At 43.8% G+C, this 13,245-nt stretch overlaps 5 protein-coding genes across 5 annotated transcripts; 1 reads left to right on the forward strand and 4 right to left on the reverse strand.

The window, feature by feature from the left end:
• Positions 1-10: 10 nt before the first annotated feature.
• L199_004906 (uncharacterized protein) lies at positions 11-814 on the reverse strand (the record flags this gene model as incomplete). The annotated part of the gene is made up of 3 exons (XM_064890623.1): positions 11-40; positions 198-359; positions 500-814. The coding sequence occupies 3 exons, from the start codon at positions 812-814 to the stop codon at positions 11-13; spliced, it is 507 nt and encodes a 168-aa protein (XP_064746695.1).
• A 332-nt stretch (positions 815-1,146) lies between these two features.
• L199_004907 (uncharacterized protein) lies at positions 1,147-5,548 on the reverse strand (the record flags this gene model as incomplete). The annotated part of the gene is made up of 7 exons (XM_064890624.1): positions 1,147-1,676; positions 1,747-2,355; positions 2,417-2,510; positions 2,576-2,793; positions 2,857-4,844; positions 4,899-5,136; positions 5,194-5,548. The coding sequence occupies 7 exons, from the start codon at positions 5,546-5,548 to the stop codon at positions 1,147-1,149; spliced, it is 4,032 nt and encodes a 1,343-aa protein (XP_064746696.1).
• A 532-nt stretch (positions 5,549-6,080) lies between these two features.
• Positions 6,081-8,009, reverse strand: L199_004908 (uncharacterized protein; the record flags this gene model as incomplete). The annotated part of the gene is made up of 1 exon (XM_064890625.1): positions 6,081-8,009. The coding sequence occupies one exon, from the start codon at positions 8,007-8,009 to the stop codon at positions 6,081-6,083; it is 1,929 nt and encodes a 642-aa protein (XP_064746697.1).
• A 265-nt stretch (positions 8,010-8,274) lies between these two features.
• L199_004909 (uncharacterized protein) lies at positions 8,275-11,635 on the forward strand (the record flags this gene model as incomplete). Its single annotated transcript, XM_064890626.1, has 13 exons — positions 8,275-8,319; positions 8,385-8,399; positions 8,461-8,596; positions 8,675-8,919; positions 9,001-9,348; positions 9,443-9,961; positions 10,040-10,129; positions 10,194-10,372; positions 10,457-10,556; positions 10,625-10,921; positions 11,021-11,281; positions 11,382-11,519; positions 11,582-11,635. 13 exons carry the CDS (start codon positions 8,275-8,277, stop codon positions 11,633-11,635), a joined length of 2,427 nt encoding a protein of 808 aa, XP_064746698.1.
• A 548-nt stretch (positions 11,636-12,183) lies between these two features.
• On the reverse strand, positions 12,184-12,968 carry L199_004910 (uncharacterized protein; the record flags this gene model as incomplete). Its single annotated transcript, XM_064890627.1, has 3 exons — positions 12,184-12,616; positions 12,680-12,808; positions 12,889-12,968. The coding sequence occupies 3 exons, from the start codon at positions 12,966-12,968 to the stop codon at positions 12,184-12,186; spliced, it is 642 nt and encodes a 213-aa protein (XP_064746699.1).
• Between the last annotated feature and the right edge of the window lie 277 nt (positions 12,969-13,245).

Genomic DNA, 13,245 nt, shown 5'->3' on the forward strand with positions numbered 1-13,245 from the left:
ATGTTCTATACTATTTCCACTTATCTACGAATTCGTCAGACTAATGGATACAAATGTGACAAATACAGTAGAACAATCAGCTTTTACTGTAACAAGACTCACATAATGAAATGCTCAATGTGAGATGATATCATGACCATTGGCATTGCCATCCATATAACAAGGAGGCAAGAGGGAAATCGCATCGTTGCACTCACCTTGGAAACCAGTACTTTCCAATCTACCTCTTTCGTAGCGTTCAGAACCAGTACGAAACCATCCACATTTTGAGGTTTGACGGATGGAAGCGATTCTTTACCTATCGACGAAACAGGGTCGGAGGGTGGGAGAGGGATGTAAGTGAAATGGAGTCTACCAAGCTATAAATAAATACATGACCAACAGTCAGTTTGGGTGTAGAGTCATCTCACCATCACCTCCAGCTCGAAAGGTGAGAGGAAGTATGCATCGAGATAGCTCATGTGAGAAGTGTATGTATAAGTATGAAGAATAGACTCACCTCACACTCCATCTTACCACTATCATCCCTTGCCCACTGACTAGCCAATCCCAATAACAACCTTGTTCTCTCCTGTCTCTCCAAATATGGTTCCTCATCATCATCTTCATCCTCATCTCCATCCTCGTCGTCTACAGTACCATCTTGGTTTTCAACTTGATCCTGGTCATCATCTGTGGATGATTCGTCTACGCATGCTGAAGATACCAGATGACCGTTCGGGTAAATTAACAGTGCCGTATGAGGTCCATCGGATGAAGAGGATGAGAGGAGGGAAGTTAAGGTGGAATGGATCTTGGATGGGGATATTAACATTGTGAAAGATACTGGCGATTGAGATGTCCGTCTTGGAAAGATTATGTTGGGCAGGATGGAATATATAGACAATGATATTGTTGACTGAGTAGAGGGAGTTTGTTTGTGAGTAGAGTACGAGTGGATGATATCATCCTCCAGCTTGTTCCGTTCCTTCGATAAGTGGAGGTGCTCCCAGTAGATATAACCAAGTCTAGTTGATCCAATTCAGCATGTACAGTGTTATCGTGCATAACAAATCGAAATAAGATATGATGCGATGCCGACATCAGACTATACAACATAGATGATGCTATCCGCTAATATACATACAGAATCAAACAACCAATCAATCAATCTTTTCCGCCTTGTGCTAAACTACTCAAGCCTTTGATTCCAGCCCGTATCAATCCAGCCAATCCACCATTGATCCCCCATCTGGAATCAATCAAACATCCAATCCTATATATCGCTTCTCCCAGTTCATCCTCTATCCCTGTATCCAGATCTTTCTTCCCATGGGAGTGATTACGATGTAGGATATTGTACACCGTTGATTGATATTTCTCGTGTGATGGTGAAGGGTGAGTGAGGATAAATGATGATACTGGATAAACAATCTCCACTTCTTCATTAACTTTGCCATTCGGCACTTCCAAATCGATGGGTAATTTGACTGAAGGTAAAGTAGTCAATTGAGCTGAAAGAGACAAATCGATAATTTGCGAATTCGGATCGTTTAGGATGGTTAGTGGGATATTGGCAAATCCCTTTGGTCTAGGAATATCATCCATGTCTTGAACGTCAGATTCGCCAATGAGATCGTAAGACGTAGTGAGAAGTGTGATTGATGCCTGGGAAATGTTTGAAATCTTTCTCCAAGCTAATAATACCAAGATGTGGGATCAACATTTACACGTCCTCAGTCCAAGCTACATCGACCAACAACTCACCTTTCAATTCATCACTATACATCTTCCCAACCCTCATAACGTTCAATCTCCAATTAATCAACCAATCGTCACTCTTCCCTTTGATCCATTTCCATATTTTATCCACACCAACGTCTATCTGATCGTCCCAAATCATCCAATCAAACAATTCACCAAGATCATCAACTATGAAACCCATCATCACTCCTAAATCCTCATCGAAATTATACACGGCAAGTATAGATCGATGATTATTCAATACATCGTACGATTTCAGAGGCCAAGACATGCTGAATTCCGGAGTGGGGATTCCATCTCGTGCCAAGGTAAATGCCTGACGTGTGAGATGATCATCCGATATGGAAGGTTGCGACAATCCATAAGGATCAGATATTGATCGAGCATTGATCTCTTTCACGGGTTCTGATATTCTGTTGTATACTTCGAATGAAATCTCCCGATAACATGATGGGTTGAGAGCGCATTGCGGAACAAGCTGAATGACGGTAGAAGACGAAGGTGAAAGAGAGATATTGAACAGACTGTTGAGGAGGGATGATGATATGGTCGTCGAGGGGGGTAGGAGGATGTACACGACGGTATGGGTATGGGACTGGTTCATCAGGTTGGCTAGTTCAAACAGAATTGAGCACAAGTCTATCATTCAGTCACAGAAATTTGATACACTCACCAACCGCTTCTGAGAATACTGAAGCAGGGACGGAAATGACGCCTTGCGTCGCACCACCAATTTCAGCTATATGATGACTTCCCAAGTGTAATTCCTGGAATCACCAGAAATGTCAGTACTCTTCGATTCTTTGATTTGAAAGAATGATGAAGGACTTACCTCCCATGTCCTTTTCATACCTATACCAATTTCTTTCCCCTTCTCTCTCGCTTCATCGGTATCTTCACACAGTGTTATGGCTTCTACATCCTTATATCCACCATGAGGCTGTAAGCCAAGTTCACTCCAATACTGAAGTGATGGGATGGACAGGTTGATAGTGTAGTTATGATACCCAGCCGAGATCTGAGGTTGTGGCAGAAAGCGTTGTTTCGATTCTACTTCCGCAGGAATCAATATCAGTATCACTCTGCGCACAGAGGAAGTAGTGGATAACGTACCCTTACTGAGATCGGAAAGTGTGATACCTCCATCAAGTATTAACAATCCCATTATATCACTATGAATGGTTGAAGTTGTGTTATCCGAATAATCCAACATCTGCCTCAGAGCTCTATTGCCTATCATCTCTTTGACAAATCTCGTCAGATCTAGCCCTTTGTTCCAACTTCTGTCTACCGCCTCTGCAGGTGGAGTATGCGGTAACACCGTCATAGTCCTGATCCAAGAAGGATTCCAATCCCTCATCAACTCCTTCAATCGATCACCGTCGACCCCATAACCAAATTCGTAAGCGAGATAAACCCATTCCGAAGCTATGCATCTCACACCGGAAAATTCAATTTCTGTACCATTACTTTCCGATAGTCTCTTCTTGTCATTGATAACGGAATTTCGCTCATCTTCGTCAGACGCGGTATAAGCTGATTCGGGTGTTGGTGGACCAGTGTACATTTCTTCTTCGTCAATCTCAGATATTTCCTCGTCCATCTGCCAGTCATTTGCGTAAGTAGGGACGGATGTTTTAGGCGGTTGGAGCCTTTCGACCAGGTCCCAGTTTAGGCTTGAAGGTGTAGGTGCTGGAGTAGGAAGAGAGTAGGGGAACGGCGAGTCGGATATGGGAAGAAGAGGCAGAGGGGAGAATGAAAGTGGGATCAGATCGTTGGTGGACCGCTGGAAAGTCAGTGGAACTGGTGAAGGTGGTTGAGGGGGAAGTGCCGTCACATCGGCAGCAATTGGATGAGGTGTTTCTTGAGGAAGCATATTATCATCATTGACTTGAGGTGTCGGGTCGAGGTAAGAGCTCGACGTAGGTAGATCGTGAGCTTCAAGTGGAAGAGCGTCATCTTGAGTGGATGTCTGATTTTGCGACAGATCTTGTTCTATATTCAAGGTGAGATCAGGTTGTACGTCCAACACAGACGGTAGATCCATTTCTAAAATCATCTTATCGTCTTCCGCCGCTTGATTCTCCTGGGTGGATTCGTTGAATTCACCCTCGTTTGTTATCTGATCTGTAGGCGAATCAAAGAAAGCAAAATCGTCTTCCGTGACCATCTCTTCTTTCTGAGTGTTATCCAAGCCATTCGTAGTAGAAGCATTTCTCGACAAATGACGATTCTCATTATTCATGTCCATGTCTATGTTCATATTGATGGAGTTCGTCGTATCGTCCTGGTCTACTGAGATCGAAATAGGTTCGAGACCATTTTGGTCTAATATTGGTTCTGATGGGGGTATGGGTAATGGTATCGTAGGTGCAGGTGAATTGGAATTGGAATTGGAATTGGAATGTTCAGAGAATAAATCATCTATATCACTTTTCTCCGATCCTCCTCCATCAATCCCAATAGGTTCAGGTTCAGGTTCAGCAGTTATGACTGTTGATTCAACATCTATATTCTCATCTGCTTCATCATCTTCATCATCTTCGTGCTCCAGTGGTGGATCTGGCTCCTTATAGCTGGATAAGAAATCGAATACACCAGTCGAAATATCAAGTAGATCCGATGATTTAGGTTGGAGCGGTCGGACTACCGAATTCTTTCCTTTGGGATATCTTGTATTGAAGTAAGGTTCAGAAAGGTGAGTTGGCCAAATGGTCAATACCCCCTGAGAATTTTTCCACCTCTCTACTAATTGTCTGGGTGTGAGTTTACCTTTAGTTGACGCAGGGGTGGAAAGAGGTACCCAATATATCGACCAATCCGAATATGCTTCACCAGTGATCTGGGCAAGAGTACGAGATTCTGATCGGCCATGTTTCCATCTATGTCCTAGTGCCGAGTCGAGCGTCGATGTAAGATGACGATCTTGTGTAGATGTGGGAGACGAAGAGGATACATGTAGAGCAGGCAGATTCAATGGGAGGAGTCGAAGAGGTGGTAGAGTAATGGAGGAGGTTGCGATAGGGCGAGTGGAAGGTCTGACGGATAGAAGCAATTTGGATGATGAGATTGGTCGGATACTTGCTCTGAGTGAGCTTTGACTGGTGAAGATAAGGTCAGCGTACGTCTTGAATATTGGGTCTAGCCAGACTCACAGATGAGGTTTCGAGTCTAAGATCAGTCTGGTTCCCTTCTTCCAAGCCATCCTCTCGGCCAAAGCAGCAGCTAGCAAATCCAGATGACGAGCTACATCTTGAGAAGTATCAAGACTGACGATACACGTTGTTTTATTGTCGGAAGAAGGTTGCGAGTCGAGACATGAGGGCTCATGACCATGTTTGGGGCAGGAGACCAATTGAGTGATACTTATCGGTTGAAGATGTGGTGTGATTTCTGTACCAATGTCAGCCATGATCTCGTCTGAATAGAATGTATTTCATGACAACTCACCTTCAAGGCCATCCAGAGGTACAATTTGATCATTATTGGTGATGAATACCCATAACACCTTTTCTTGTCTCTCTTCAACGGGTGCATGAGATATAATAGCACAAGGTTGTTCGAGGTTATTTACATTTGACACCTGATCATTTGGGCTATCATTGATCTTCCTCCAAGCTCGTTCGAATGGGTCTAATATAACATCCTCCAGTTCATAAATTGACGGTCCTGCTTCGCCATCTAGAGAAGCTCGTTTGTATCTATGGATGTATATCTGTGTCTCGGGTAAGGGGAGCTGGATGACCCATTGACCAGGAATGATAGTGGTCGGTCTAGGTGGATCACCGCCTAGGAAATCGGTCATTGTCGTTTGTTCGACGCAGGTAGCGTTATATAGCGGTGAAAGAGTATAGAGTGGTCATGATCTATGGTATAGTATGCTCCTGGATTGATATGCTTGACCATGTATAAGGTGGTCCCATGGTTGCATGGTGGTTTGGTTATTCGAGTTGAACATGATCCATTCAAGGGTCTGACTTGGACGAGTATGATAGGGATGTGGGGCCCACTCCCCACTTTGTTTAATCATCTCAAATTCTTGCAGTGGCACATTAGTGGTTATGACTAGATGACTATAGATTGTACTGAACAACAATATGAAGATGGATGGCAGAATAGGTTACATATCTGTCCGTTACTTTGCCGCGCCCCAAAGATCTCCCTCTCAGCCCTCGCTCCTGCTCACAAAGTAACCAAAACCGGAGTCATCACTTCACTCCGCCTCCCATTCTCCCTTGTCCTGCTTCATCATTCGGCTGGTCCTGTCTCCTATCCGCCCTTGTACCCTCATCTCACCCCATCCTCCATCCTTCATACCCCTCTACACTCCATCATCCTTAGTCCACGTCCAGTCCGTCAAATACATCGTCTCGTCCCGTCTTCTCCCTCGCCCTCCAAAACACCCTCTCGGCCTCTCGTGCCAACCCCGTCTTTACCAGTATCGCAAGTAGACCTCTATAAGTTCTTAGTCCCACCATCCCCTCTTTCTCCGCCTGGTCGAGGAGATCCCACATCTGCTCAGGGTGTCTCCGTCCAGCCAAAGCATACAAAACAGCCGCATAACTCTCTTGTCCGGGATTTATTCCTTTGTCTATCAAACCCCTTAAGGATAACAATCCAATCATCGATCCCGAATGATGACTTAGTTCTCTCAATAACGTCGAATACGTAACTTGGTTTGGTCGAAGGGATGGCGGGGTGGTCTTTAACATAGACATATATAACGAAAAGAATTGTTTGACTGTCTTGGATTTAGGTCGTGGTAATGTATATATCACTGATGGTATGATGGTAGTTATCAATTGAATACTCGGTAGGGTCTTCGATCTCGGATTACCTATTGGAGTTTTCGGTTCTTCATAAATCGTTTCAAGAGGTGGTAATCCGACCCAGAAGAAATTCTCTCTGAAATGTTCTACAGCCTGATGATGTTCTCCTTCTTTCTGGAGATTGATGATCTCCGAATGGATCCATAATTTACTTTGCACAGTTGGCGTTTCCCTCCTTCTTCGTTGTAGGTCAATAGTAGGTGGTCGAACGAATCTCGACTTATATCGATTCAATAGAGTAGGATGCTCCTGAGCGATGAGCGGATGTGACAATGCTCTAATCAACGTAGATAATTCTGTCGGCGTAGGTAGATCTCTTAAAGTTCCTCGAATCCGTTGGATGATATCGGTAGTATCCGTTATTCTAAGTGAATCATCTTTCTTTTTACGTCCAACCTCCAACAATTCTTCATCTATAAATTTCCTCGTGATATCATCCCATTCTCCAGATTCACCAAAAGGTTTCTTATGTGCTAGATTCAAAGCCTGTTCCTTCCATCCAGCTAAAATTAATTTCCTCAGATATGATCCCCACCAAGCTACAACTTGAGGTTGAACGATCTCTTCTTGATATCTCGCTCGATCCGTCTGGGAATTATCCGAAGTAGTCGTACTCACATATGCTTTTATGCTTTCTCCTAATATCCTAAGTGATGTTTCAGGTGGGAAAGCGAAGGTCAAATGAGGTAACAATTGAGGTAGAAAAGTAGGTAATAGTCCTTTCTTTCCAACTAATACCATAAACTCTTGTAAAAATTGAGGATCCTCCTTGAACGATTCTTTTTCATTGATCACTATGTCCAAAACAGGTTTCCAGATTTCTTTCAATACAGGATGGTTGCTGGTTGCTGGTCTATTAGGATAGATGTTCAACCATAACAAAGTGGATTGATGATCACCTTCGACTAAAGATCTTACGGCAGGTTTCAAATATTCATGTCGATGCTGTATCCTGATTGAATGACCCAACAAGCCTTTCTGTATTCTGGTATTATGCGATAGGATCTCTTTGTATATTGTTAGAGCATCATTGTATCGATCTCGCGCGACTAGTCTGTATATTGGATCACAGAATTTGGACTGTGGTGCGATAACGTTGGAATTGGGGAATAGTGTAGGCCAAGGGATAGGTTCTGGATGGAGTTGTCTCTCGGGAAGAAGGAGACTGGCGGTGGTGTATTCGTCAGACTCCGGCTCGAGAAATGAAGGTGTCGACGTGGTGGATGTTGTATCGATAGGAAGGAGTGAATGGACGTTGTCGATGGGAGATGTGGATGGGGGTGTGGAAGTAGAGGTGGTCGAAGATGAGTGGTCAGGCTGTATGGTGAGAGGTACAGTTGCTGTTGCCGTGGATACTGATCTTCTGGCCAGTGGTATTTGTGGATCCCTCCATACCATACGTAGCACATACAGTGCATTCCGTTGTGCACTTGACATGGCTGGTGTAGAGTTGGTATTGATGGTATATGCGGAGATGTGGAAACCAAGAAGAGGGTGAAAAGTCGAGATGAGAGAAATGTTTGGGTCAACGGAAGATATATGTTCGGATAAAAAAGTCCGAGCGACGACAACGTGACTTGGTGGATCACCATCATCATCATCATTCCAACTTTCTTCATCTCTGCATTCCTCATCACACTCGTCAGATATCCCAGAGAAGCCTCGGACGGAGATCGAGTGGTCAAAGAACTCAAACATCATCATGGCAATGTCAATGGGAGCTGCTCGAAGGGGCAAACCCAAGATCGTGAGTCAACTGCCCCCGTTCACTCAATGATCATGCTGATTCAAGGTTATGTTGCCGTTATATAGCGACCTCCCAAACGAGTAAGCTGGCTACTTCTACAAACATACAGCAACCGACAGCTGACTTCTCACCCCATCTTAGCCCACTTCGGAAACTCCTATCAAGGATACATGGACGAAGCTTGCCAATGCCATCAGGGAGATCCAGAATCATAACGCGTCGAAACTATCTTATGAGGAACATTACAGGTATGGGTATAACATGGTCTTGCATAAACGTGAGTATACTACCTGTTATTCCTTCCATCTCTGCTGAGTGTCTGGATTTTGATTCTGACATGATGTTTGTTCTGCAGATGGTGATCAGCTGTATAACGGTGTAAAGGCATTGATATCGGAATACCTAGACAGATTAGCAGAAGAGAAGATCGTACCTACCTTCCCTAGGTCGGGCGGTACGAGGGGAGCAGGTAAATTGGGTGGTGGAGCGGAAGCGATAGAGAGAGCTTTGGAAGGTGATAGATTCTTGAAAGCTATAAAGAGCGCCTGGGAGGATCATACAGGTTCGATGAGGAAGATAAGGGATATATTGAAATATATGGTAAGTTGATTAATAGCTTAGTGTCAAGCTACAGATCGACTGGTGGGGAGATAATGGGACTGATATTCTGTATGACCATAGGATAAAGGTTACTCGACAGCTAATGGCCTACCACTGATATACGATGTCGGTCTCACCCTCTTTCTCCTACATATCATCCGTTCGTCCAAATACCCCATCCATACCCACTTGATATCAACGCTACTATCGCAAGTCCAATTAGAAAGGGATGGAGAGACAATCACCCGATCGACAATCAGAGAATGTACAGATATACTACTCAGGTTGCATGTATCGGAAAGAGAAGGTGGGAAGAATGTTTACTTGATGGATTTCGAACCTGAGTTCTTGAAGAGATCAGCGGAGTTTTACGAGTTGGAAGCCATTGATGAGCTTGATAAAGGTGATGCGGCGTCATATCTCAGAAGGGTAGGTGATCGTCCCTTCAATTTGCTCACGTTGACTTTTTATGTATGAGCCGCTATATAAAGGTATAACGAGCTAATCTTATCGACGTATATAGGTCGAACGTCGTCTGGCGGAAGAAGCAGATCGTACAGTCCATTACCTATCTACCGTAACCCACAACGCATTACAGGAACTCCTAGTAGCAAATCTGCTCAAGCCGCATTTACAGACCATCTTAGATATGCCAGGAAGTGGATTGGTAACGATGTTAGATTCGAATCGAATGAGTGATCTACGTCGATTATACGTTTTATTCCTTAAAGTTCCTAAAGATCAGGGAAAGACATCTCTGAGGAATGCTCTGAGATTGGATATTGAAGAAAGGGGGAAAGCAGTCAATCAGGAAAGGTTGGAACAACCTGGTCCATCTACATTAGGTCAGGATGATGATGGTGCTGCCGAAGATGGGAAAGGTAAAGGCAAGGAAAAGGCAAAAGCTACTTCACCGGCCAATAATGCTTTAACTTCCGCTTTGAAATGGGTTCAAGATGTTTTAGAGCTGAAAGATAAATTTGATGGCTTGTTGGAAACTGCTTTCATGGGTGATAAACAGGTTCAAGTTTCGATTAATGAGGTGAGTCAGCTAGTCCCTGGGTCATGATGATATCGCACACCCAAGAGGCCAGTTGAGTGACTGGTTATACTGTTTTAGGCATTCCAATCGTTCATCAATGCCAATCCGCGTGCACCCGAATATCTGTCTTTGTTCATCGATGAGAATCTGAAGAAAGGTACAAAAGCAGTGAGTGAGCTTCCTATTTACCTGCATGGAGAAACACGCTGAGTTTTTTACCTCGACAACATAGAGATCGGACAGCGAGATCGAATCGGCTTTGGAAAAGACCATTGTCCTTTTCAGGTTCTTATCGGATAAAGATAAATTCGAGAGATATTACAAGAATCACCTGGCGAGGAGATTGTTGTATGCTAGGAGTGCCAGTGACGATTCGGAGAAACAGATGGTCACGAAACTCAAGATGGAAATGTAAGTCTGTTGATTCATGTGGAACCAAATGGAAAGAGAGCAAGCTTGATCTGACGTATTTGTGTTCTCTGTTTCGTCTGATAGGGGTTTCCAATTCACTCAGAAACTCGAAGGGATGTTTACAGATATGAGATTGAGTAATGAAAGTGCCAACTCATTTAGGAATTATCTGACCCGACATGGAGTGAGTGCACAACGTAGTTTTTTGACCCTCGTTATAATAAAGTTACTGTACTGATGTTACTTGTCCAGGCATTACCAATCGATTTGACTGTTAACGTCCTTACAGCTTCTTACTGGCCTCAACCGATAGTAGCGAGTACGACATGTACATTCCCTGCCGCACTTCAACCTTCCATGGAGACTTTTCAGAAATATTACGATTCCAGACATTCAGGTCGAAGGTTGACTTGGCAAGGTAATCTGGGTACAGCAGACGTTAAAGTTAGATTCAAGAGTAGGGCGCACGATTTGAATCTGTCTACTCATGCGTTGGTGGTACTGCTTTTATTTGAAGATACGAAGAGCGGAGAAACTTTATCGTATCCTGTGAGTTCTACTTTATCTTTAGGCGATAATTTCATATGTACCATGTCTGTCCTTGTTTATTTGTGACTGACTTTTCTGTCTGGCTTTTGTTGATGGCAGGACATCAAAACATCGACCGATCTACCTGACCCCGACCTGATACGTACCCTTCAATCCCTAGCATGCGGTAAATTCAGAGTGTTGACGAAGATACCTAAAGGAAGAGATATCAATCCAACAGACAAATTCGAGTTTAACGAGAATTTCACATCCCCTTTGGCGAGAATCAAGATAATGCAAGTTGCAAGTAAAGTTGAAAGTACCAAAGAAAGGGAGGAGACGCAGGAGATGGTTGATGAAGAGAGGAGACATCAGGTTGAGGTGGGTCTGCGCTTCTACTTTCACTTCCCAACGCACCATTCGTCAAGATACTTTCTTCAATGAGCACGGAAAACTGATCATTTTCGATCTGGTTGAACAGGCCTGCATAGTTAGAATCATGAAAGATCGTAAACAGATGTCTCATAATGATTTGATATCAGAGGTAGCACATCAATTATCCACTAGGTTCAGCCCTTCCATGTCTTTGATCAAGAAACGCATCGAAGGTTTGATAGATGTAAGTGTGTTATTGTCGTATATGAAGGATGAATACTGATGAGGTTTGATTACTTGTTGCAGAGAGAGTATTTGGAGAGAACGAGCGATATGGGTTCGTATCGATATTTGGCTTAGTCGTTGTCTGAGCTGAACGAAATGAACGAACCGTGTTGTAAGAGGGGATGTGTGAGAGTGTGAGATATAAGCAAAAGTCAAGTCGACGATGATACGAATAGGAGTTTGCGATGTTATGACGAGCGTTGTTGATTTCAGATCGAAAATATATTGCATGAAATGATACCTGGTTTTTTTCCTTTCTATTGTATAAAAGTCAAGACCTGTCCTCTCTTGTATGCATCATTATACGAAGAATACGGACATGGAAGTGCAAGTCATGTATGCATTATCATAGCGAGCATATCTATCTGTTGTACCGAAAGTCTATATCGATCTACATAGAATGGATCTGGATATAGATATGTATATGTATATGATGATCTCGCTATCACAAACGATTGAGGATTTTTGTCGTCAAGCGATATGACATACATACTTTTGATCCCTTCCTTTGCCCAGGTCGAACAGGGGTAAATCGATCATCTAGAGTTCAGCTGAACTATGTTGAGCTTTTGAGAATATCCAACTGATTGATATATTCAAAGTCCTTTTCCTCTTACATGTCTCTAATCAGTATATCCAAACAACCCAAAATCCAGAACCTTCAAACTCCTCACACAATCTCCGACGAACCACTGCTCTACTCGTTCCTTCTCCTCCAATCCCTTACCACCCTCTGCAGAAAGATTCACATTAACGCTCAAAACAAGGTCCGCCTTTTTCTTCTTTCCCGTCTGTTGGTTTTCCAACCATATTCTCCATAGAGCGACGCCAATCCAAACTTCATCTGGTATATCGTCTTCATGTCCTGGACGAGGTGCTCCAGTGGGGTTATGTGAGAATTTATGTATACGCTGTGTACCGCCTAATATCACCGGTTGGGGAGTGGTGGCTGATGACTCGTCTGATGGTTGAGAAGGGATGGATGAAGAGGGAGGAGGGGTGAGGATCGTTGAGTGGAGAGAGGCGTTATCGTGAGCTATGGATGAGAAGTGAAATCTACCAAATAGTATAGATATTAGCTTGGATATCGTTCGAAAGGGGTTTATGGTGTGGACCCACTTGATCGCTTCCCAAAGGTCTGTACTTGCCAATCCATCTTCCACCATCCCCAATACCTCAAGTACGATCGCAGTGTCTGACGTGGACGATAAGAATACCTCTTGATTATCAGGGATCTGACGAAGATCACTTTACAGTGAACACCCACAGACCCACAGATCAGCTTTGCGCTCTAAGCCGGTAGTGCGAGAGTGGAAGGGACAACTCACCTGGCATCGATGTAATCCGCCGGTAAGTCCAGTGAGATGGCTCCCCCGAATAACGGTCTGGATGATAGGGAAATGCTCATTCTGTCTAATTTTTTATGTCTATGTCGTGGCTTGTTAGTACGATGGAGTCTTCCAGGACGATACAAGGAAAGAGAGCTTCCACAATGAAGGATGGGAAGATTGCTAGCTGCAGTGTGAGGAATGTGTTGTGAGTAGTATGATTCATGGATCATCATCGACTCATTCAAAATTGTTGACGTTGACGCACATGCCCGAACCATTTCAATTCCCCAGTCATCTGGGCTAAATGCAGGTTCAGGTACCGGCCGTAAAGCGGGACTGGGTAACGCTACTGTG

This window comes from Kwoniella botswanensis, chromosome 1 (assembly GCF_036426115.1).
Source record: "Kwoniella botswanensis chromosome 1, complete sequence".
NCBI lineage: Eukaryota > Fungi > Basidiomycota > Tremellomycetes > Tremellales > Cryptococcaceae > Kwoniella > Kwoniella botswanensis.